The 25,511-nt window shown below is 38.9% G+C and overlaps 1 protein-coding gene across 6 annotated transcripts in view; it reads right to left on the bottom strand.

Moving 5' to 3' along the window:
• Positions 1-25,511, bottom strand: part of SPIRE1 (spire type actin nucleation factor 1) — a 205,990-nt gene that overhangs the window by 162,361 nt on the left and 18,118 nt on the right. For 5 of the 6 annotated variants that reach the window (XM_022551242.3, XM_022551244.3, XM_022551243.3 and 2 more), the window contains exon 2: positions 270-304. The exons of the other annotated variant lie outside the window; for it this stretch is intronic. In XM_022551242.3, the coding sequence (XP_022406950.1) occupies positions 270-304 (35 nt within the window). The remainder of the gene's footprint in view (positions 1-269; positions 305-25,511) is intronic. 6 annotated transcript variants of the gene reach the window in all.

The following is a 25,511-nucleotide window of genomic DNA, read 5'->3' as shown; positions in this document are numbered from 1 at the left end:
AACTCCATTTCATAAACAACAACATAGGAAATTTTTTAACCTATGACTAAGCTGATCTTTATAACACACCTTGACATTTTAAAACTATGGACGAGATAACTGATTTTTCTTCACATTTTACTCTTCCTAAATATAAAAGATATATACTTTCTCTCAGTACATCCTCATCAGAAAACCAAAAACCCATAGTGAGATATTTCAGAACTCAAGTTAGTCTAAATAGAACTTCAAAGCTGCATTACTGAGAAATATTTGAGGATTTCTCTTACCTCTGTTTCTGTACAATGTGAATATTCCAATTTACCTGTAATGAAAATACAAAAAGTTACTTTCAGAGGATTTTGGTTTTTTTATCATTGACAAAAAATATCTGAGCTATTCTGACTATGGCTTCATTATATCTATGAAAATTTATACAAAATAAAGGTGTTAGAATGACCAAATTTCTGGAAGGTCCTGCTTCAGGATTTAAGTTTAAAAATACCCATAAAAGAATAATAAAGAAAAAGATGGGAAGAACGTGCTTAACTGTAATAAGATATAAAACATACACACATATTTAATACATATATAAATTAATGAAAGTAAAATAAAAATATATTTTCTTGCTTTCTTTTTAAAATAACTTAAAATACTTTAAAGGCCTTTAAAAAGTACCATTTAAAATACTTTTAAATACCTTAAAAAAATCTTTAAAAGACTCTTGGGCTCTTCCCTAAATATATTTCCAGTTTAAAGTTACACTGATCATTTCAATTAAAGCAGAAATGTTTCAAACTCCTACTTAATATACGATGGTTATTTTTCTTTAATACATGAATAGACACAACCATATAATTAATTTAGTAATTCTTCCAGTAGAGGATCATCTATTGAACAATATTTGGCTGCACCAACGTTAACACTTTCTCGTCATCACTGAGACATAATACCAAAGAACATGTACAGTTACATATTTCTGTCAATTTGGGTGATTAAAACATACTTTCAAAATAAAAAGACTGCTATTTTTATTTTATTTTATTTTTTTCCCTGTACGCTGGCCTCTCACTGTTGTGGCCTCTCCCGCTGCAGAGCACAGGCTCTGGACGGGCAGGCTCAGCGGCCATGGTTCACGGGCCCAGCCGCTCCACGGCATGTGGGATCTTCCCGGACCAGGGCACGAACCTGTGTCTCCTGCATCAGCAGGCGGACTCTCAACCACTGCGCCACCAGGGAAGCCCAAGACTGCTATTTTTAAAGGAGAATCACTTATTAAGTAGCTTTAACAAAAAGAATACATAATATATTTATATTGGATGCTAAAAAACGTAATTTCTCCAGTCTACATTTCTTAAATTTCATTGTCCTAAGTTCAAATACATATTTATCTCTACCTCTTTCCCTCCAACCAAAACTATCTTTCCTCCTAGCTAACTCCTTCTCCCCAACAACTAATGGGTTGCTCCATTTTTTTTAATGATTAATGAGAATTTATATACCTTAGAGTCTATGATGATACCACCAAAAAAAAAATCATAAATAATGTTTTTATATGCCTCCTAACGCTTAAGATGAAAAATAAACTTGAAACCCACATTTCTGTTGACCTAATGATACTAATGTGAAATACTGGCTGAAATTGAGACCAGAAAATAAGGAACCTTGGGTTCTGTGAATTAAAAATGATACATAAGCAATAAGTAATTTTAAATTATATGAAGACACAGATAAAATGGGTTTAATATATGTGTGTATATACTAGAGTTTGATAAATATATAACTGTTATTTATATATTTAGTGTTATATAAAATTATATATTATAGTTACATTTTTCATGTTATATATTATCTTTTATTTATTTATATATGACTGCTCAGAACATTAGTGCTTTTGGTAGATTAATTACACTTCACTCCTATAGAAATAGTAATTAATTTAACATAGGAAAGTACTGTGGACAGGAATAGCTCACAGAAGGGCACAAAATACCTCTCAGCAAATATTTACTGAGTGTCTACTCTGTAAAGGAGGAAGAGGGAGGGTTAAGACAAGCCATAACAGAGAGTAACCTCTTTGAGGGTACATGGATATACATCTTTGGTATGATACATTCTCAGGGTAAAGAGAATTACAAAGAAAAACAATTTTATGTAGTAGATTTGTTGTTGGTAATAGCGTTGGTGAAAAATTCTGAAACTATTTTGTATGTACTATATCACTGAGCAAACTAGTAAATACAGTGATATTGTTGGGAATCACCAACAGAGGGAAAAGAATATACACCTAACATGTGGGAAGCAGAGAAGAGCCCTGCAGTGGCGAACTGGACCAAGAGGTATTATACAACTTCAGAAAACCATCTATTTCCTAGCTCTGCCCTCCAAAAGAGGGAGAAGCAACAGCACCCCAGTTTGCAAGAGCATTCCTAGCCCATTCCCACTCAAAGGAACCAGAACTCTGGGAAATTGGCAGAAATCAGGGCTGGGACAGGTAAATTATTAGATAAGCTTCATTACTTTGCACTAGAAAGTAATGAAGTGCTCAAAGAATGACAGAGGTACAAAGTCCTGTAAGATTTTTTCAGTGACCTCTACTATAAAACTGAAAACGCTTTCCTGTTAAGAGTACCAAAATTTTGTAAGAACACACACTGCTTTCGGTTATTCAATCTGAACTGGTAAGTCACACAAATATGAAAAGGTGGTTAGGGACTTCCCTGGTGGTGCAGTAGTTAAGAATCAGCCTGCCAATGCAGGGGACACAGGTTCGAACACTGGTCTGGGAAGATCCCACATGCCAGGGAGCAACTAAGCCCACGAGCCACAAATACTGAAGCCTGTGTGCCTAGAGCCTATGCTCCGCAACAAGAGAAGCCACCGCAATGAGAAACCCGCGCACCGCAACGAAGAGTAGCCCCCGCTCGACCCAACTATTGAAAGCCCGTGTGCAGCAGCAAAGACCCAATGCAGTCAAAAATAAATTAAATAAATAAATAAATAAGAAAAGGTGGTTAAGTATGAAGTGCCTGACCACCTGCACTACTCTGCCATCCAAATCCCTGCTCAGACTCTGACCCAGGAATCAGAAAATCCCAATTACATGACAGCAGAGCTTCAAGGAATCCTGGAAATGATCTTGCCCAATCCACTCATCCATAAATGGGTAATCTGAGCCTGAGGAGCCAAACATGCACAAAATGACAGAGCGAAGTGAAGTCTCCAAGGCTCTGACCCCCGCACAAGTATCAGTGTGCTTTTGTTACCCTGCTCCTCCATTCCCACTTGCAGGGGCCAGCGTCCCAGCTACCTACCACTGATGACATTGTTTCTGGGGAAAGGCACCCCCGATTTAACAGTTGGAAACTTCCAGTACAGCACCTAGGATTTTCATGTGACACCTTTGAGCCTTTCTTCAAAGGCTGGCCACCTCTGTTTACAGAACCAGACCTTAGGAATCCCTCTAAAACCTACAATCTTATGACTTCACTTTCAACAATCCCATGACTTCACTTTCAACAATCCCAGTAACCTAAGCTGATGGTAGGCCTAAGCAAGGTTTGAGATTATTAAATGCAGTAAATTAGTTCTTTCAATTAAAGTAACAACTTTACTGATTTATTGATTCTATTAATTTTTATTAGGTTGAATTTAATTAGAAGGCTAGATTAACTATGTGATGATACAAAATAAAATCAAATATCTGAAACAGTATTTAAACATTAAGTTTCAAAATATTTTAACATTATCAAAGTACTTACACACTAGGAAGAGGGATGATTTGCATAGCAAGCCAAAAATTCAGTTCAGTATTTCTCAAAAGGAAAGAGCATTTTAACAATGCTGCAAGAATCAAGGCTGGGGTTTAGACCCTTCTTTTTAACTAATTCTGAAATATCTGATGCTCTTAAGATTTACTAGACAAGTTCCCTCATGTCCCAGGAAACAGAAAAACTAATGTCTTCCTATAAATTAACGTAGAATGGCTTTAAAAAACCACACTAGTCCTAGTATGAAATGTCTGTCATAAAGAACTCATCACCTAAGAAACACTGTCATCTTTAGCAGACATTTTAAATCTCAAATATTGATAATCAGATAATCCCACTCAGCAGGCCTGCTCAATAAGGTACCAGAGGGAACACATCCCACCCAGTAGGCCACTCAGAGCCCTGCTGTTCACACAGCACTTTCTGAAACAGCCTCACCTCAATGGAATCACAAATTCTGATGAACCACACAACTATCTCGTGGAAATTAAGGCACAGTTTCAAAAAAATTCACAGATGTTCACAGAGGTGAATAACAGTTTTAAATTAAGGTAGTACTCCAGTCTTCGGGGTAGAAATCTCAGCACATGGCTAAATTATCACACAGTCACATTATCAATATGATGCAAATTAGCTGAATACACAAAAGGCAAACTATGCCTGCCAAAAAGACACAGAATCCCGGTAACTTTTAGGATGAATAAATGGCTCTGAGAATTACTCTACAATTTTTTTCCTCTGTGACCAAACTCTGGGCAGTGTCTAGGTCTATCTGTTCTTTTTCATGGTGAAGCAAAGCAGTATCAATAGGTACATCTGCCGTCTCGCCAGCTCACTCCTTATCCCCCTCGTTCCTTCAATAAATATTTACTGAATTCCTACTAAATACTACTGGTAACACTGATGATAAAGCAGCAAACAAGTCAGGCATGGTCCTTGCCCCATAGGGCTTACATGTTAGTGAACAGAGACCAAAGAAGGCAATCAAATAAAATAATTACAACTGGTTATCAATGCCATTAAGGACAGAAAAGGGAGAGAAAGAAAACAGCAGGAAAGACTCCTTGGGAAGATGACATTTAAATAGAGATCTTGAAGTGGGGTAGCAACTCACCGCAGGGTTGGGGAAGCCGCTGCTCTGTGTGCAACGAGGCAGCAGCTGTGGGAGGGCCCTGGAAGCTTCTGCAAGGACAGGCAGGGGCAGATCACATGGGCCTTGAAAGACAGTACAGGGAGTTTCAATTTGAGGTGAAGTACAATGGGAAGCTCATGGAAGATGCTAGGAAGAGCGTGAGCTGGTGCGAGATAGGTTTCCAGGTCAGTCATGCCATATGAAGAAAGCAGCAGAGAGGGTCAAAGTGAAAGCCTGCGGTCAGTGAGGAGGCCACTGTCACTGTCTTGGGGAGCAACGGCGCTGCCAGCCTGGTGGTGGCAGCATCCAGGAAGAAAAGCAGCGGATGCAAGGTATGAATCAGGAGCAGAACGCACAGAACCTGCTGATGGGCTAATCACGGGTGGAGTAGGGGAAGAAGGAAAGAAGGATGCCCTGACCATGCTCCATTTTTCCAAGGAAAGTATTCTCAACGACTTGATCAAAACTGATCAACAACAGCACTAGCTTAAGAACTCAAATATTTTATAAGAGAGAAGTAGTAGGCTTTTTGGACAGTTTTTATATTAATACTAGAAAAAAAAAGAGAATAGTTTTGAACAGTTAACAGGCTGAAATTTAGCAATAAAATAATTCCTGCAGCCTAACCAAGCCTGGATTTCTGAAACACCATGGCCACTGAGGGCTTAGAATCCATGATCAGCATATACTTTAGTTTGCTGGGGGGGTTTTGTTTGTTTGTTTGTTTTTAGGCCACGCCATGCAGCATGTGGGATCTTAGTTTCCTGACCAGGGATCGAACCATGCTCCCTACACTGGGAGCACAGAGCCTTAACCACTGGACCGCCAGGGAAGTCCCTAGTTTGCTGTTTCTGTATCAAAAGTAAGGACAGGGAAACTCTGTAATCATTAGCTTATACCCAGCTCCCCCATAAAATCATTTTTTCCAAGTTACATTTTTAATGAGGAAAAAAAAGCTATACATTTGACACAAGAAACAGCTACATAGAGGATACTTTTATTTTGACTGTTAAATTATAAAATCATTATCCTCTATGTCAAACAAATTCACTAGTTATATAAATCCTCAAAGATTAACAGGAACTTAGAATGTAGAAATGGGAGAAAACTAGTATACTCTCTGACCAGCTAAAGAGTTTCATTAAGTTTCTCTTCTTGTCCTGGCTGCCAGGAAGAATGAAATAAAATTTAACTTTCCACCACTATAATGTCCCTGTGCTAATATATTTCTTCACAACTGCTGATGTTCAAGCAGTTGAGTATCTAAGTAAGCTTTCTCTTGGTTGCCTTGGTAAGGCCATCTGGTACAATAAGTATCAAGAAAAAGCCTTTAGATTTTGACAGGCCTAGGTTCAAATCGTCCTTCCATCACTTAATAATTGTGAGATGCGACTTTAAAATAAGATACTTCCCAGAGTTTTCAGCTTTCTCATCTACAAAAAAAGTGGGAAAATTCCAACCTCATGAGGCCAATACGAAAATTAAATGAAATAAAAAATGTTTTGAAGCGCTCTGCATAATGCCTACAGTAGGGACTCAGCAACTGGTGGGCTTATCATCACAACCCTGTGGAAAGAAGGGTGATGTGGACACATGAAAATAAAGTCCTAAGTAAAACCAGCAGCATGAATTAACAGAAAGATCTTAGTATTCTTCAAAACTCTTGTGATAAAATGTTCTATAGAGAAACTGAATATAAATTTTTATGTTTACCAGATTACAGCCATGTAAAAGAGGTACAGACTCTGAAATACAAAAAGTAGCTAAGTCATATGATGGATTGTTGTAAAATTCAGCTCATTTTTATACCTGCTCACTAAGATCTTTAAAAGCCACTACCTTTTACTCTACACCTCTCTCCAGAGCTTCCTAACACACACACACTCCTCTCCTCATGTGATGGTATCTGGGGGGGGGAACGACATCAGCAGAGGCTCAGGCCAGGGTAGTGGGAAGGGGGGTTTCATCAGTTATTACTCAAAAGTGAAATAAGAAAGTCTGGATTGGCCATATCTATCATCAACCCATAAAGAGACTACATAAGCCAAATAATGACACCCCCCCCACAAAGATGTCCACATCCTCATCCTCAGACTCTGTGAATATATTACTTTAACGGCAAAGTGATTTGCAGCTGTGGTTAGGGGTCTTGAGGTGGGGAAGAGTACCCTGGATTATCCAGGTGGGACCAATGCGATCACAAGGGGCCTTATAAGAGATCCAGAGAAGGAGCGGTGGTGATGGAAGCAGAGGCTGGAGTGACATGATTGCAGGAAGGGGGACACAAAGCCGAGGAATGTGGAAAGCCTCTCTAGAGGATGGAAAAGGCAGGGAACAGATTTTCCCCTGGAGGCTCCTGAAGGAATACAGCCCTGCCAACAGCTCAATTTTAGCCCATAGGACCCATTTTCAGACTTCTGACTGACAAAACTGTAGGATAATAATTTTGTATTGTTTTAAGCCACAGAATTATTGGTGATTTGTTACAGAAAACAAATATACAGACCATTAAAAAGTCAAAGCAATATGACGTCCTCTCACCATCCCAAACATGACCCTCAGGCCAGCCTGTATACTGGCTAATCCCATAGAGAATGACCCACAGGGCGCAGGACAACAGAGCACAGTGGTTAAGAGCAAGGACTCCGGGCCAGACTTTGGGGGTTTGAATCCCAGGTGGGCTGTTGGCTGTACTTAAGGCCTCTACACTTCACATCCCATTTGTAAGGTGGAGGTTAATAACAGTACCTATCACAGGGTTGTTGTGAGGAGCAAAAGTAATAATCAAAGTAAACTGCTTAGCCTGTCACCTGTCACACGATAAGTACTTGATAAAACATTAGCTCTATTACCACTTAAGTCTTTGAAGCATTCTCTCCAGGGAGAAGATAAGTCAAAAAGACTTTCCTCTCCCAAACCCAAAAAGCTGTGGTCCACAGACCGCTTGACCCCTCAGATATGGAGGTATAATTGACAGACCCACACCCATGCCCTGGCCTGTAAGGAGGAAGTCCGCCATGCCGTCTGTCCACCTTGAGTCCCCTGCACCTGTACGTGCTGCGTCAGCCACAGGAGAAGACATGGGGCTCATGGCCCTCACCCCACTCTCCTCTGCCCTCCCCTCACCATCTTCTCTCCTCCCTGTCCTGTCCAGGGCATGTAGTGCTCATCGTCCACTGCCTGTGCACAGGCAGAGAGTCTTATCTTACCTCTCAAATTCTCCTTCCAAAACTGACAGTACTAAGAATGATTCTGGTTATTATAATTTTTCATCTCCCTACCCTGAATAACTCTGGTTGAAAGCTTCATTCAGATGGACTGACAATTATTTTCACAAGGCCCCAATCTTAAAGGAAATGCCATGATCAATGGAACTATTCTGAACACCTCTGCCAGAAACATATTAAAGACAAAAGGCATCCATCCAAAATTTCCTAGACATTTCTAGATATCCATGTCATTCAAACCACCCCCACAATGCTCTTTTAAATTCTAAGAAAATAAATTATTGTTAATGAAATATTAATACTTCAAATTAATCCACACTTGCTTTATATGGATCAAACATATTCTAACTGCTGGTGTGAAGCCCAGACCTGAGAAGCACTGCTGTAAAACCTTCATTTTTACAGCTGGGGAAGCTCAAGCTCTGAAGAATAAAATGACTCAGTGAAGGTCAAAGAACTGGGACCAGTCGCCCAGCCCAGTAAGGGAGAGACTAGGAAGCAAGGAGTGCCGAGAAGTGAAGCTCGGGTTGGCACTAGGGGGCAAAGTTCAAGAATAAGTGAGCGAGTGGCATGGACATATATACACTACCAAACATAAAATAGATAGCTAGTGGGGAGCAGCCACATAGCACAGGGAGATCAGCTCCGCACTTTGTAACCACCTAGAGGGGTGGGATAGGGAGGGTGGGAGGCAGGGAGACGCAAGAGGGGATATGGGGACATATGTATATGTATAACTGATTCACTTTGTTATAAAGCAGAAACTGACACACCATTGTAAAGCAATTATACTCTAATAAATGTTAAAAAATAAATAAAATAAAATAGAGAACACTAAAAACAAATTTTGCTAAGTACCAGGACTTCCCTGGTGGTCCAGCAGTTAAGACTCCATGCTCCCAATGCAGAGGACCTGGGTTTGATCCCTGGTCAGGGAACTAGATCACATATACCGCAACTAAGACCTGGCGCAGCCAAATAAATAAATAATTTTTTCTTAAATTTGCTAAGTATCACTTTGGTTTACTCATCCCCTGCTCACAACTAATAAATGTGGGCAGAGAAAAAAATATGATGTGTTTATGTGAGCTTTATAAGTCCCTTTAATAAGACAAAGGAAACCCCTGAATAATCAGTGTGAACAATACACTTAATCACATTTTGTAGGATTTGGAGCATAATCTTACCATTTTAAGGAAGTGTAGAACTTAAATCCATTATATGTTTCCTTGTATAATCAGCATTGCTCTTACAGATGACTGATTTTTTTTTTTTCCTGGCCACGCTGTGTGGTTTGTGGGATCTTAGTTCCCAGACCAGGGATTGAACCCGGGCCCTATGCAGTGAGAGCGAGGAGTCCTAACCACTGGACCACCAGGGAATTCCCTTCAGATAACTGATTTTGATCCTGACCCTGGTGAGGAACATAACCTTTCATCTGAGTACCACTTATGGACGAAGCATTCATTCATCTCTTCATTCATGGACAACATGTCTCTGTGACAGGTTCTCCCCAGAATTTGACTCTGCTTCCTTGAGATCATCTGACCCCCATTGGCCGACTCTGCCCCAAGCCAGGCTCTAGAACCTTCAGCGTCAAGTCACCTTTGCCATAAATCTCTAGTTTAACCCAATTCTGAAATGTGGGGGCTTCTGCTTTAACTTTGAGACTCAGACTGTACTTTGCATCCTAGATCCTGTAACTAAATCCTTTATCTTAAAAAAAAAAAAAAAAAGGAAGCAAGCCATGGCTTGGCTTATTATTGCCAGTTGCCTTCCTAGGGACTACCTAACCCTTGGACCTAATATCCCCAGCACAGACCACTTGCTGGCCCTTATCTGCAGCCCCTGCCTCCCTTCTGGTTCTGCTTGCTCATCCGACGAACCCGGCTGACTGCCTTACAGAGCTAACACCCCTGATTTCTGCCCCTCCTCCACCACCAAACCCTCCCAACCTATTCCATGGCACTAGAGTAATCAAATATATCTGAGCCTGTTCTGAAATCAAAGTCCTAGTAATACATTTTGTTAATTATTAGGTTATTTTTTTCTATTTAGCAAACTTAATTAACTAAACTTTATATCATCTCATAGAATAAACATCATTAAATGTCAAGTATTTTCTACTGAAAAATAATTACTTCAGTTTCAGCATAGCTTTTTTCAACAAAACTCAAATACTATCTTTGTTTCATGTAATTTGGCAACACTCAAAGCTTGTATAGCAAAGAGGTTTCCCCTCCTGTGCAGTTTCTAGTCGAACAGTAGTGGCTGTCTAGGATGCCACTTTCAGAAGAGTTCTGAGGGCAGCTATGGGGTGGGAGGAGCCCGTGACCATTTAGCAATGTTTCCATGGCACAGAGGGATGGGCAGTGCAGAGGCCACATTTCTAACACTCCTGTGTTGGATGCGATGATGGAAGTTGTGATCCTTTTTGTGTACAGTGTGGATTTGGGTTAAAAAAATTTCCCTAGTGATATTAATCCAAACATTAGTTGCCTGAGTTTCATGAGACCTCAAAAATACACTGAGATCACAGCACTTTATCACTTTTCTTCAAGAACAAGGAGAACTTGGAAGGGAATTCCCCAAGCCAAATCATAAAAAGAAGACGACTAGTGAGTGTCAATCCCAAATGTTCTCATATTTCCTATCAATTGAAAAAAATCTGGCTGTCATGCATTTCATACCCTGTGTATTCTCCTAAGAATCTCTTCTCCACTGTGGCCTCTGATCATGTACGAGACCATCCTAGCCAAGAGGAACCCTGCCAGAGAGGTATCTCAGGTACTTCTTCTATCCCCAGGCTGAAGCTCCTTTAGATACAGCACCATAACTGCCATCTATATCCATTTGCCCAAATACGTTACTTATCCTCTATCAAGATTGGGTATACCTGATTTAAACTATAAAAACTACCTAGGCACACATTTTTAGCTATTTAATCCTTAGTATATATATATATATATATATATATATATATATATATATATATATAGTGTGTGTGTATATATATACATATATATGTATTATACCTATGAGTAAAATATAGGGTGGGCCAAAAAGTTCGTTCAGGTTTTTAACCAACCCAATACTAAGTTCTTTAAATGCAAATGGAATCAAAATGACTATTAACTGCCAAAGGAGGTCAGAGTTAGGGATCAACTATCATTAGAAATTTTTTTTTACAAATTTTAATCATTTAATCATTTCCCACCAATAAAATTTAATTTTATACGCATCAGAAAAAAAGAATAACCAAATGTTTCATCTAAGCTATGTCTTATCTTACAGTTCGCAAATGAAATTGGTTTCAACAGTTTAGGGGGAAAAGTTATATTTACATTCATTTTATTATTAATGTAAGTAAGCCCCCCAAAACTCCCCCAAGGATTTAAAGAGGCTAAATTAAATTATGAGTAAGTGAATATCAAACAAGTTAGAAAGTGATAAAGTGAAAGAAAGCTAAATTCAAGAATACTATATGATTTTTTAAATTTAAAACTAGTATAAGTGGTGGTCAAACACTAACTTTCCCTCACATTTTTTAACATCTTTATTGCAGTATAATTGCTTTACAATGGTGTGTTAGTTTCTGCTTTATAACAAAGTGAATCAGCTATACATATACATATATCCCCATACTTCCTCCCTCTTGTGTCTTCCTCCCACCCTCCCTATCCCACCCCTCTAGGTGGTCACAAAGCACTGAGCTGATCTCCCTGTGCTATGCGGTTGCTTCCCACTAGCTATCTATTTTACGTTTGGTAGTATATATAAGTCCATGCCACTCTCTCACTTCGTCCCAGCTTACTCTTCCCCCTCCCTGCGTCCTCAAGTCCATTCTCTACGTCTGTGCCTTTATTCCTGTCCTGCCCCTAGGTTCTTCATAACCTTTATTTTTTTTAAGATTCCATATATACGTGTTAGCATACGGTATTTATTTTTCTCTTTCTGCCTTTCTTCACTCTGTATGAGAGACTCTAGGTCCATCCACCTCATTACAAATAATTCAATTTCGTTTCTTTTTATGGCTGAGTAATATTCCATTGTATATATGTGCCACAACTTCTTTATCCATTCATCTGTCAATGGACACTTAGGTTGCTTCCATGTCCTGGCTATTGTAAACAGAGCTGCAATGAACATTTTGGTACATGACTCTTTTTGAATTATGGTTTTCTCAGGGCATATGCCCAGTAATGGAATTGCTGGGTCGTATGGTAGTTCTATTTTCAGTTTTTTAAGCAACCTGTATACTCTTCTCCATAGTGGCTGTATCAATTTACATTCCCACCAACAGCGCAAGAAGGTTCCCTTTTTTCCACACCCTCTCCGGCATTTATTGTTTGTAGATTTTTTGATGATGGCCATTCTGACTGGTGTGAGGTGATACCTCATTGTAGTTTGATTTGCATTTCTCTAATGATTAGTGATGTAGAGCATCCTTTTATGTGTTTGTTGGCAATCTGTATATCTTCTTTGGAGAAATGTCTACTTAGGTCTTCTGCCCATTTTTGGATTGAGTTGTTTTTTTGATATTCAGCTGCATGAGCTGCTGGAAAATTCTGGAGATTAACCCTTTGTCAGTTGCTTCATTTGCAAATAGTTTCTCCCATTCTGAGGGTTGTCTTTTTGTCTTGTTTATGGTTTCCTTTGCTGTGCAAAAGCTTTTAAGTTTCATTAGGTCCCATTTGTTTATTTTTGTTTTTATTTCCATTTCTCTAGGAGGTGGGTCAAAAACGATCTTGCTGTGATTTATGTCACAGAGTGTTTTGCCTATGTTTTCCTCTAAGAGTTTGACAGTGTCTGGCCTTACATTTAGGTCTTTAATCCATTTTGAGTTTATTTTTGTGTATGGTGTTAGAGAGTGTTCTAATTTCATTCTTTTACATGTAGTAGTCCAGTTTTCCCAGCACCACTTATTGAAGAGGCTGTCTTTTCTCCATTGTATATTCTTGCCTCCTTTATCAAAAATAAGGTGACCATATATGCATGGGTTTATCTCTGGGCTTTCTATCCTGTTCCACTGATCTATATTTCTGTTTTTGTGCCAGTACCATACTGTCTTGATTACTGTAGCTTTGTAGTATAGTCTGAAGTCAGGGAGTCTGATTACTCCAGCTCTGTTTTTCTTTCTCAAGATTGTTTTGGCTATTCAGGGTCTTTTGTGTTTCCATACAAATTATGAAATTTTTTGTTCTAGTTCTGTGAAAAATGCCATTGGTAGTTTGATAGGGATTGCATTGAATCTGTAGATTGCTTTGGGTAGTAGAGTCATTTTCACAATGTTGATTCTTCCAATCCAAGAACATGGTATCTCTCCATCTGTTTGTATCATCTTTATTTTCTTTCATCAGTGTCTCATAGTTTTCTGCATACAGGTCTTTCATCTCTTTAAGTAGGTTTATTCCTAGGTATTTTATTCTTTTTGTTGCAATGGTAAATGGAAGTGTTTTCTTAATTTCACTTTCAGATTTTTCATCATTAGTGTATAGGAATGTAAGAGATTACTGTGCATTAATTTTGTATCCTGCTACTTTACCAGATTCATTGATTAGCTCTAGTAGTTTTCTGGTAGCATCTTTAGGATTTTCTATGTATAGTATCATGTCATCTGCAAACAGTTACAGCTTTACTTCTTCTTTTCCAATTTGGATTCCTTTTCTTTCTTTTATTTCTCTGATTGCTGTGGCTAAAACTTCCAAAACTATGTTGAATAATAGTGGTGGGAGTGGGCAACCTTGTCTTGTTCCTGATCTTAGTGGAAATGGTTTCAGTTTTTCACCATTGAGAACAATGTTGCCTGTGGGTCTGTCATATATGGCCTTTATTATGTTGAGGTAAGTTCCCCCATGCCTACTTTCTGGAGGGTTTTTATCATAAATGGGTGTTGAATTTTGTCAAAAGCTTTTTCTGCATCTATTGAGATGATATGGTTTTTATCCTTCAGTGTGTTAATATAGTGTATCACGTTGATTTGCGTATATTGAAGAATCCTTGCATTCCTGGGATAAACCCCACTCGATCATGGTATATGATCCTTTTAATGTGCTGTTGGATTCTGTTTGCTAGTATTTTGTTGAGGATTTTTGCATCTATATTCATCAGTGATACTGGCCTGTAATTTTCTTTTTTTGTAGTATCTTTGTCTGGTTTTGGTATCAGGGTGATGGTAGTCTCATAGAATGAGTTTGGGAGTGTTCCTCCCTCTGCTATATTTTGGAAGAGTTTGAAAAGGATGGGTGTTAGCTCTTCTCTAAATGTTTGATAGAATTCGCCTGTGAAGCCATCTGGTCCTGGGCTTTTGTTTGTTGGATTTTAATCACAGTCTCAATTTCAGTGCTTGTGATTGGTCTGTGTATATTTTTTTCTTCCTGGTTCAGTCTCAGAAAGTTGTGCTTTTCTAAGAATTTGTCCATTTCTTCCAAGTTGTCCATTTCATTGACATATAGGTGCTTGTAGTAATCTCTCATGATCCTTTGTATTTCTGCAATGTCAGTTGTTACTTTTACTTTTCTAATTCTACTGATTTCAGTCTTCTCCCTTTTTTTCTTGATGAGTCTGGCTAATGGTTTATCAATTTTGTTTATCTTCTCAAAGGGGGGTTCAGTATTGATGTGATTTGTAATATGCCGTAGCCCCCGAATTTTAGTAATATGGCTGCAAGGACTATAGAGACTGCGATGGGAGCTTCTACATGTGCTTTGGGTAATCAAAGGTGGAGGCCATAGAGGAGTATTTTTACTACAAAGGCTATCATGCAGGTCAGTCATATAAAGACGTTGGATCAGAGTTGCATAGTGGTAAGGCTCAATATTGAAATACGAGGAAATTCAGAGAGCCCATGGTGTTCTGTATGTATACTAATGCCACTAGCAGTGGGAGTGATCCAACTAAGTGTGTAGAATAAAAAAGTCCTGCAGTAAGGCGTTCTGTTTGGTTACCTCAGCAGGCGATGATAATAAGGGTAGGAACTAGTGTAGCTTCAAATATAATGTAAAATAGCATTAGTTCTGTGGTGGTAAATGTTATGATTAAAAATGTTTGTAATATGATTAGTATTGTCAAGTATAATTTTTTTCGGATTAGTGGTTCTTTGAGTAGGTGAGATTGACTGGCTATTAGTATTACGGGAAGGAGCCATATTGTTAGGACCAGAAATGGTGCGGATAGGGAGTCAGAGAAGAATACTAACGAGAAGTTAAAGCTACTGTCACTGAATTGGTTAAGAAGAAGTAGGCTTGGGCTTCCCAGGTGGCCCAGCGGTTGAGAATCTGCCTGCCAATGCAGGGGACCGGTAAAAACCGGTAAAAACAGGTTCGAGCCCTGGTCCGGGAAGATCCCACATGCCACGGAGCAACTAAGCCCGTGCACCACAACTACTGAGCCTGCGCTCTAGAGCCTGTGAGCCACAACTACTGGAGCCCATGTGCCACAAGTACTGAAGCCCATGCGCCTATAGCCCATGCTCTGCAACAAGAGAAGCCACCACAATGAGAAGCCCGTGCACCACAACAAAGAGTAGCCCCTGCTCACCACAACTAGAGAAAGCCCACGCACAGCAACGAAGACCCAACACAGCCATAAATAAATAAATAAATAAATAAATAAATAAATAAATAAATAAATAAATAAATAAATAAGGTTTTAAAAAAAGAAGTGGGCTTGTGAAACTAATTAGTAGGCTACGGGTTGTGGAGTTAATTCAGATGATGTTGCTTTTTGATAATCAAGTTAGGGGTATTAGTATGACTGTGGGAATAATAAATTTCAGCATTGGAGGAGGTTGAGGTTTTGTACATAATCAGTGCCATAGGTATTTGATACTACTACTAGCAAGGCTAACCCGAGTGCTGCTTCGCAGGCTGTGAACACCAGCAAGATGACTGGTATTATGCTGGCTAAAGTGTGAATTTAGGATTGCTAGGGTCGCCAGGATGAATAGTGATAATATTATGCCTTCTAGACATAGCAGTGAGGATATTAGGTGAGACTGATATATTAGTAATCCTATGAGGCATATAGTAAACACTATAATAATATTTATATGTACTAAAGACACTTGGTAATTATGGGTCTAATCATAATCTAATGAGTCAAAACCACTTGTTTTGTTTTAAACTAAATACCATATTCACCCCACTCCAGTCCCTTTTGAGTTCACTTGCAGGCCAGGCTAATTGCCAATAATTAAAAGTAAAGCCATGGTGAGTACTGTTTTTAGGTTGTTTGTTTGGGTTGCTCAGGGGAGGGGCAGTAGGAGAGCAATTTCTAGGTCAAAAAGGAGGAATGTGATCGCTACTAGGAAAAATTTTATGGAAAAAGGTAGGCAGGCGGATCCTATACGGTTAAATCCACATTCGTAAGGGCTTGTTTTTTCTGCATGTTTAGTTGAGGGAGTCAGAAGGCGATGAGTATGAGTAATGAGGCTAGTGTTGTATTTGTTAATAGGGTCAGTATTAAGTTTATTATTCTTTTTCAGGGTGTACCGAAACTAACTGATTGGAAGTCAGTTGCACTAATTAATACTAAAAGAATTATGAGCCTCATCAATAGATAGATAAGAAAAGGAATAGTCATACAACATCTACAAAATGTCAGTATCAAGCAGTGGCTTCAAAGCTGAAGTGGTGGTTGGACGTGAAGTGAAATTTTAATTGGCACAGGAAACAAACAATAAGGAAGGTAGATCCAATGATTACATGCAGTCCGTGGAATCCTGTGGCTATGAAGAAAGTTGACCTGTAGACCCCACCTGAGATAGTAAATGGGGCTTTGTAATACTCTGAGGCTTGTAGGAGTGTAAAATAGATACCAAGAGTAATTGTAATAAAGAGGGCTTGAAGAATATGCTTACGATTTCCTTCCATAAGGCTATGATGGGCCCAACTAATAGACACGCCAGAGGCCAATAGCATGGAAGTGTTGAGAAGTGGTACCTCTAAGGGGTTTAGAGGGCAAATGCCTGTTGGTGGCCAGCACCCGCCTAACTCAGGGGTAGGGGTGAGGCTTGAGTGATAGAAGGCTCAAAGAAGCCGGTAAAAAAAGGACTTCTGAGACAATAAATAAGATTATTCCATATCGAAGTCCCTTTTGGACAGCTGGTGTGTGGTGGTCTTGGAAAAGTGCTTTCTCGAATAACATCTCGTCATCACTGATGTATTGTTAGAGTGTTAGTTAGTAGGCCTAGTATTAGTAGAATTATTGAGTTGAAGTGGAATCATATGATTAGGCCTGACGTTATGAGAAGGGCTGAAAGGGCTCCTGTAAGGGGTCAAGGACTAGGATTTACTATGTGGTACACATGGATCTGATGGGTCATTATGTGTTGTCATGAAGATATAAGCTTACTAAGAGGGTAAATACATAGCAACAGCGAATTCGAGGATAGTGAGTAGGGTGAGAATAATGAATGTAATGAGAGCTGTGAATGTGCTGATGCTTATTTGCACTAAGGTTGCTTCTCCGATTAGATGTATTAATATTTGACCTGCTGTAATAATGGCCGTTAATCGCACAGCTAGTGCTACCGGTTGGATAAACAGGCTGATAGTTTCGATAATTACTAGCATGGGGATGAGAGGGGCGGGTGTGCCTTGTGGTAGGAAGTGAGCTAACGATGCTTTTGTTTTGTTGCGGAAACCTATAACCACGGTACCGGCTCATAGGGGAATGAATGCCTATTCCCACATTCACTGAGAGCGGCATGGTGGGTGTAAATGAGTGGGGCAGTAGTCCAAGAAGGTTGGTTGACCCAATAAATAGAATGAGTGACATTAGTATTAGTGATCAAGTCTGTCCTTTATGATTATGGATGCTTATTATTTGTTTTGATGTAAGTTGGATTAGTCATTGTTGAAGGGAAATTATGCGATTGTTAACTAGTCGTTTTGATGTTGGAAATAAAATACTTGGGAATATAATAATTAAAATGACTATGGGGAGGCCCATTACTATCAGGGTTATGAAAGGGGCAAACAAATTTTTGTTCATTCTGTTTCTCAAGGGGTAGGTTGTTTTTGCACTTTAGTGAGTGCTGACTCTGGGTTGGGGTAGCAGATATGCTTTGAGACTTTTAGTTGAAATATAATAAATAGTGTTAGAAATATAGATGAAATGGTAATAAATCATGTTGATATATCTCATTGTGGCATATCATTAAGGAGAATCTTAGCTCTCAGTCTTTAACTTAAAAGGTTAACGCTAATCTAGCTTCTTAATGAGAATATAACATAGATGCGATCATTTTTCAAAGTATTTTAGAGGCACTAACTCAAGGACAATTGGCATGAAGCTGTGGTTTGATCCACAAATCTCTGAACACTGTCTGTAATAAAAGCCCGGTTGTGTTGATATTAGGGTTGTTTGATTTAGGCGTTCTGGGATTGCATCTGTTTTTAGGCCCAAGGAAGGTACGGCTCATGAGTGTAATACGTCTTCGGAGGAGATTAGTATTCGGATTGTTATTTCTATGGGCAATACTACTCAGTTATCTACTTCTAGCAGTTGTAGTTCCCCTGGTTTTAGGTCTGATGTTGGGATTATATAGGAGTCAAAATTTAGGTCTTTGTAGTCAGTATATTTATAGCTTCAGTATCATTGGTGACCTACAGTTTTTACAGTAAGAGACAGATTATTAATTTCATCTATTATGTAAAGGATTCAAAATGATGGTAGGGCAATTAAGATCAAGATAATGGCCAGTAAAATAATCCAGATAGTTTCTACTTCTTGTGCGTCTATCGTGCTAGTATGTGCTAGCTTAGTTGTTAGTATTAGTGAAATAATATAAAGAACCAGGGAGCTAATTAAGAAGACAATTATTAGTGTGTGGTCATGAAAGTGTAGTAGCTCTTCCATGATGGGTGATGTTGCACCTTGAAAACCTAGTTGAAAGGGATATGCCATAGAGATATACAAGATTTCCACCTGTGACTTAACTTTGACAAAGTTACATAAAATTTTACTAGTATCTCGTTCATGGGGAAAGACATAGCGGTTATGGTGTTGGCTTGAAACTGATAAAAGAGGGTTCGACTCCTTCCTTTCCTGCCTACTTTAGATTGATGCAGGTTGGCCCTTCAAATGTATTATATGGTGGAGGACATCCATTTAGTCACTCTAAATTTGTAGTAGTGAGTTCTACTGTTAGTACTTCTCGTTTGGATGCGAATGCTTCTCAGATAATGAAAATTATCAGGATGACTGCTGTTAATGAGATCAATGAGCCTACTGATGAGATAGTATTTCATGTTCTATAGGCATCTGGGTAGTCGGAGTATTGTCGAGGCATATCAGATAGGCCTAAAAAATGTTATGGGAAGAAAGTTATGTTGACACCCACAAATATGACTACAAAGTGAACTTTTGCTCATGTTAAGTGTATATCCTGCGAATAGTGGAAATCAGTGCACAAATCCTATGATAGCGAAAACAGCTCCCACTGAGAGCACATAGGGAAAGTGTGCGACTACATAGTACGTAACATGAAGGACAATGTCTAATGATCAATTAGCTAGGACAATGCCTGTTAGTCTGCCGACTGTGAAAAGGAAAACGAAACCCAGGGCTCACATCATGGCCGGGGACCACTTAATATTATATCCGTGGAGTGTTGCCAGTCAGCTAAACACTTTCACCCTTGTGGGAATGGTGATAATTATAGTGGCTGATGTAAAATATGCTCGTGTGTCAACGTCTATACCCACTGAGACTATGTGGTAGGCTCATACAATGAACCCTAAGAATCCAATTGATATTATAGCTCAGACTATACCCATGTATCCAAAAGGTTCTTTTCTTCCTGAGTAATAGGTTACAATGTGTGAAATCATCCCAAATCCATGCAGGATTAAAATATATACTTCAGAGTGTCCAAAGAATCAAAATAGGTGTTGATATAAGATTAGTCTCCTCCTCCCACAGGGTTGAAAAAGGTTGTGTTCAGGTTTCGATCAGTTAGCAATATAGTGATTCCAGCTGCTAGTACAGGTAAGGAGAATAGAAGCAATACTGCTGTGATTAGTACTGATCATACGAATAATGGTGTTTAATATTGGGTTATAGCGGGCAGTTTTATATTGATGATAGTGGTGATAAAATTGATAGATCCGAGAATTGAGGATACATAAGCAAAGTATAGGGAAAAAAAAGTTAAGGTCAACTGAAGCTCCTGCATGTGCTAAGTTTCTGGCTAAGGACGGGTATACAGTTCAACCTGTACCCACACTGGCTTCAACTATTGATAATGCCAGTAGCAATAAGAAAGAAGGAGGGAGTAGTCAGAAACTCATATTATTTATATGGGGAAAAGCTGTATCGGGTGCTCCAATTATTAGGGGCACTAGCCAATTTCCAAATCCACCAATCATAATGGGTATGACTATGAAGAAAATTATTACAAATGCGTGAGCTGTTACTGCTACGTTGTAAATTTGGTCGTCTCCAAGCAGAGTTCCGAGCTGACCTAGTTCAGCATGAATTAATAAGCTTAGGCCAGTGCCTACTATTCTGGCTCAAGCACCAAAGAGTAAGTATAAAGTACCAATATCTTTGTGGTTGGTTGAGAATAATCAGCGGTTTATGAACATAGGTAAAATGGCCGAGTAGGAATTAGACTGTAGATCTAAAGACAGAGGTTAAGTCCTCTTTTTGCCATGTCCCGTGGTGAACTGATCATTTTGAATTGCAAATTCAAAGAAGCAGCTTCAACCCTGCCAGGGCTTCTCCGGGCCTTTTTTTTTCTCACGGCGGGAGAAGTAGATTGAAGCCAGTTGACTAGGGTATTTAGCTGTTAACTAAAAATTCGTGGGAGATGTATCCCTCCAATCTAGTGAGAATTTAGCTTAATTAAAGTGTTTGATTTGCATTCAACTGATGTAAGATATAGTCTTGCAATCCTTATTAGGCAGGAGTTAAGTACATTGTACTTGCTTAGGGCTTTGAAGGCCCTTGTTCTGATTTAACCTAAATTCCTATTCTAAGATTGATAGTATTGGTGTGAGAGGTAGAAGTATTGTAGATATTACGATTATGGTTGGTAAAAGGATTGTTTGTTTTGTAGAGTCAAATTGTCATTTTATCTTTAAGTTGTTTGCGGAAGGAAAGATGGTTAATGCTGTAGAGTATGTAAGTCATATGTAGGAGTACAGGTTAAGTAGTGCTGTGGTGGCTATAAGTGTGGGTAAGATAATACTATTGGTTTTTGCTATTTCTTGAATAATCATTCATTTAGGCATAAATCGTGATAGTGGCGGGAGTCCTCCTATTGAGAGAAGGGTGGTCATGGTGAGGGTTGTGATGACAGGTGTTTTGTTTCATGTGTGTAATAGTGATACTGTGGTGGTGGCTGAGCTGTGAATAAATAGTATGAACATAGTGAGGGTTATTATGATATAAATTACTAGGTTTAGGATGGTTATAGTTGGGTTATATAGTAAGATGGCTGTCATTCATCCTATGTGGGCAATTGATGAGTAAGCTATGAGATTTTTCGGAGTTGTGTTTGCTTTAATCCTCCTCAACCTCCGACTAGAATAGGAAGTATAGACAGAGACAATATTAGGTTTAGATTAATTGATGGTGAGATTTGATAGAGGATTGATAGGGGTGCAAGTTTTTGTCATGTCAATAGAATTAGACCTGCTGTTAATGGGATGCCTTGTGTTACTTCGGGCACTCAAAAGTGAAAAGGGGACAGTCCTAGTTTTATGGCTAGGGCTACTGTTATTACTGTTGATGCTGTTGGATTGAATAATTTTGTGATAGTCCACTGGCCGGACTATCACAGTTAATGATGACTGCTATTGTAAGTAGTGCGGATGTCATGGCTTGTTTTAGAAAATATTTAGTGGAGGCTTCTATGGCTCATGGGTTAAAGTATTTTATTAAAATAGGGATGATGGCTATTATGTTTATTTCAAATCCAATAGTCAGTGGGAGCTGGTTATTATGATTATAGTTCCTAAAATGACAGTTACTAGGATAATGACAGAGATGATGGGGTTTATTAGTACGGGAAGGATATAATCCAACATTTTCAGGGTATGGGCCCGATAGCTTGTTTAGCTGACCTTACTGTAGAATGTAGTATAATATGGTAGCACGGAGAATTCTGAATTCTTAAGGGTAGGTTCAATTCCTATAATTCTAGAAACAAGAGGGCTTGAACTTCTATTATTTACTCTATCAAAGTAATTCTTTTGTCAGACATATTTATGTTTGTGGGGGGATGCTTGCCGTTATGAATGGTAGTGATACGTGTCTTATGCATAGGGCTAGTGTTAGAGGCAGGAAGCTTTTTCAGAGTAGGTATATTAATTGGTCATATCGGAATCGAGGATAGGATGCTCGAATTCATAGGAAAGATACTGTTAGCAATAATGTTTTAACGGTGAAGTTAATTGTGTATAGTTCTGGTGTATATGGGTTGTGGAATGCTCCTAGAAATAGGATTGTTGTGAACATGTTTATTATACCGATGTTGGCGTATTCTGCTAGGAAGAATATGGCAAAGGGGCCTGCTGCATATTCTACATTGAAGCTGGACACAAGTTCAGATTCTCCTTCTGTTAAATCAAAAGGGGCTCGGTTGGTTTCTGCAAGGGTGGAAATAAATCATATTATGGCTAGTGATCATGATAGGAAGATTAGCCATAGTTGTTCCTGTGTTGTGGTTAGGGTTGATAGGGTAAAGAACCCGTTTATTAAGAGCACTGATAAGAGGATGATTGCCAGTGTTACTTCGTATGAGACTGTGCTACTGCTCGTAGGGTCCCAATTAGTGCGTACTTTGAGTTGGAGGCCCATCCAGATCATAGGATAGAGTATATGGCTAGACTTGATATTGCTAGCATGAATAACACCCCTAGATTTGTTGATGAGGGGGTATGGCATGCATAGGGGGATTCATATTGTTAGGGCTAGAGTTAAGGCTAAGATGGGTGCGATGATAAATACGGAGGTGGAGGATGTGACTGGTTGTAGGGGTTCTTTAGTGAATAGTTTGATTGCATCAGCAATAGGTTGGAGTAGGCCGTGTGGTCCTACAATGTTTGGTTCTTTTCGGAGTTGTATGTAGCCTAGGATTTTTCGTTCTACTAATGTTAAGAATGCTACGGCTAGGAGAATAGGAATAATGAGCATTAGGATGTTGATTGTAAACATCTTGTTAGAGAGAGGATTTGAACCACTGGGCATAAAGATTTAAGTTTTACGCAATTACCGGGCTCTGCCACCCTAAGTAAACACTGGTCTCGGGTGGTTATTTTGTGTTTGTTTATTAAGTTGAGATTAGATCATTAATTGTTTTGAAGACACTTGTTTAAAGTGGGCCTTATTTCTCTTGTCCTTTCATACTGGGAGAAATGCATAATAGACAGAAACCGACATGGATTACTCAGGTCTGAACTCATCATGTAGGACTATAATTGTTGAACAAACGAACTCTTAATAGTGATGACACCATTGGGATGTCCTGATCCAACACCAAGGTCGTAAACCCTATTGTCATATGGACTCTAGAATAGAATTGCACTGTTATCCCTAGGGTAACTTGTTCCATTAATCTATTTTTTGAATCAATAAGTGATATTATGCTTTGGCTAGTGGGTCTAGGCTTTAACCACTCAGAGGTTTTTTTGTGCTCCAAGGTCACCCCAACCAAAATTGTCAACCCATGTGAAATTTTGTTATTCCTTGGTAGTTTAAGATTATGGTTTTTTGGGCTGATTAACTGAAGCTCCCTAGGGTCTTGTCTTATTTTGTCACCCCCGCCTCTTCACAGGGAGGTCAATTTCACTGATTAAAAGTAAGAGACAGTAAAACCCTCATGTAGCCATTCATACAAGTCCTTATTTAGAGATCAGATGATTATGCTACCTTTGCATGGTCAGGATACCGCGGCCGTTTACAGTTGTTACTGGCAGGTGGTGCCTCTAATACTGGTGATGCTGGAGGTGATGTTTTTGGTAAACAGGCGGGGTTTATAATCCATGAGTTCCTTTTACTTTTTTTAACCTTTCCTTGGGTGCACGCCTGTGTTGGATTAACAGTGTATTTAATAAATAGTTTAGTGTTGCACTGTATTTATTTACTGTTAATTATCAGTATATTATTAGTTGCAAGGAGAAATACTTCTTGTTACTCATATTAACAGTGTTGCTTCTATAATTTTATAGATTGGTCCAGTAGTAAGACTAGGAGTTGATTTACTTAATATTGGAATTGAGATGTGTTAGTTGTTGAGCTTGAATGCTTTCTTAATTGGTGGCTGCTGTTAAGCCAACTATGGTGTTGCTTGTTTTTACTCTCTAGTTAAGGTTGTACCCATTTCTAAAAAGCTGTACCTTTTTAGACAAACGTTTAAAGATACGTTGAAGCTTATTATGGTTTTTAGTATTATTTAACATTGAACTGAAATTCTTTTCCTGGACAACCAGCTATCACCAGGCTCATTAGGCTCGTCACCTCTACTTATAAATCTTCTCACTATTTTGCCACATAGATAAGTTTGTTCTAGTAACTGTTCATAAGTAGCTCATCTGGTTTCGGGTAGTTTAGCTTAAGTTCTCTTTGTTAAGTTGTTGCTAATTAAGTCATTATGCAAAAGGTACAAGGGATAAGCTTTGCTTTTTATTACTTTTAATGTTTCTTTCATCATTCCCTTACGGTACTTTCTCTATAGCGCCATCAACGTCTAAATTTCTATCACTTTAGATGTCCGGTGAATGTTTTATTTGACTAGTTAGTGTTAGTATGGTGGGAAGTGTGGGCTAGGCTTAGTTCAAGGCATACATTGGTTATGAAATCTTCTAGGTGTAAATTAGGTGCTTTATTTAAGCTATGCCTTGGTTTATCCAAGCACAATTTCCAGTATGCTTACCTTGTTACGACTTATCTCCTCTCATATAATTGATTAGCATATGTTAATAAACTGTGGCTTTGTCATAGCACTTGAGGAGGGTGACGGGCAGTGTGTGTGTGCTTCATGGCCTTATTCAATTAAGCGCTCTATTCTTAATTTACTACTAAATCCTCCTTTAGTTTTTAGGTTTCATAAAAACTTTCGTATAGATAAAGGGTATTCTTGGTGTATAAAACGTAGCCCATTTCTTCCCACCCCATTTCTTCTTGACCTAACGTTTTTATGTGTTATAGTTGTGCTTAACTTTTGCTCCTTTTTAGGGTTTGCTGAAGATAGAGGTATATAGACTGGATTAACAAGGGTTGGTGAGGTTTATCAGGGTTTATCGATCATAGAAAAGGTTCCTCTAGAGGGGTGTGAAGCACCGCCAAGTCCTCTGAGTTTTAAGCTGCTGCTAGTAGTACTCTGGCGAATACTCTAGTTCTTATGATTATCTGGGTTTAGGACTAAGCACAGTGGGGTATCTAATCCCAGTT

This window comes from Delphinapterus leucas, chromosome 14, assembly GCF_059928025.1.
Source record: "Delphinapterus leucas isolate spDelLeu-1000000601 "Yukka" chromosome 14, BTC_Dleu_Yukka2, whole genome shotgun sequence".
Taxonomy (NCBI): domain Eukaryota; kingdom Metazoa; phylum Chordata; class Mammalia; order Artiodactyla; family Monodontidae; genus Delphinapterus; species Delphinapterus leucas.
The sequence above is the reverse complement of the archived record's forward strand: the minus strand, read 5'-3'. Positions and strand labels throughout refer to the sequence as shown.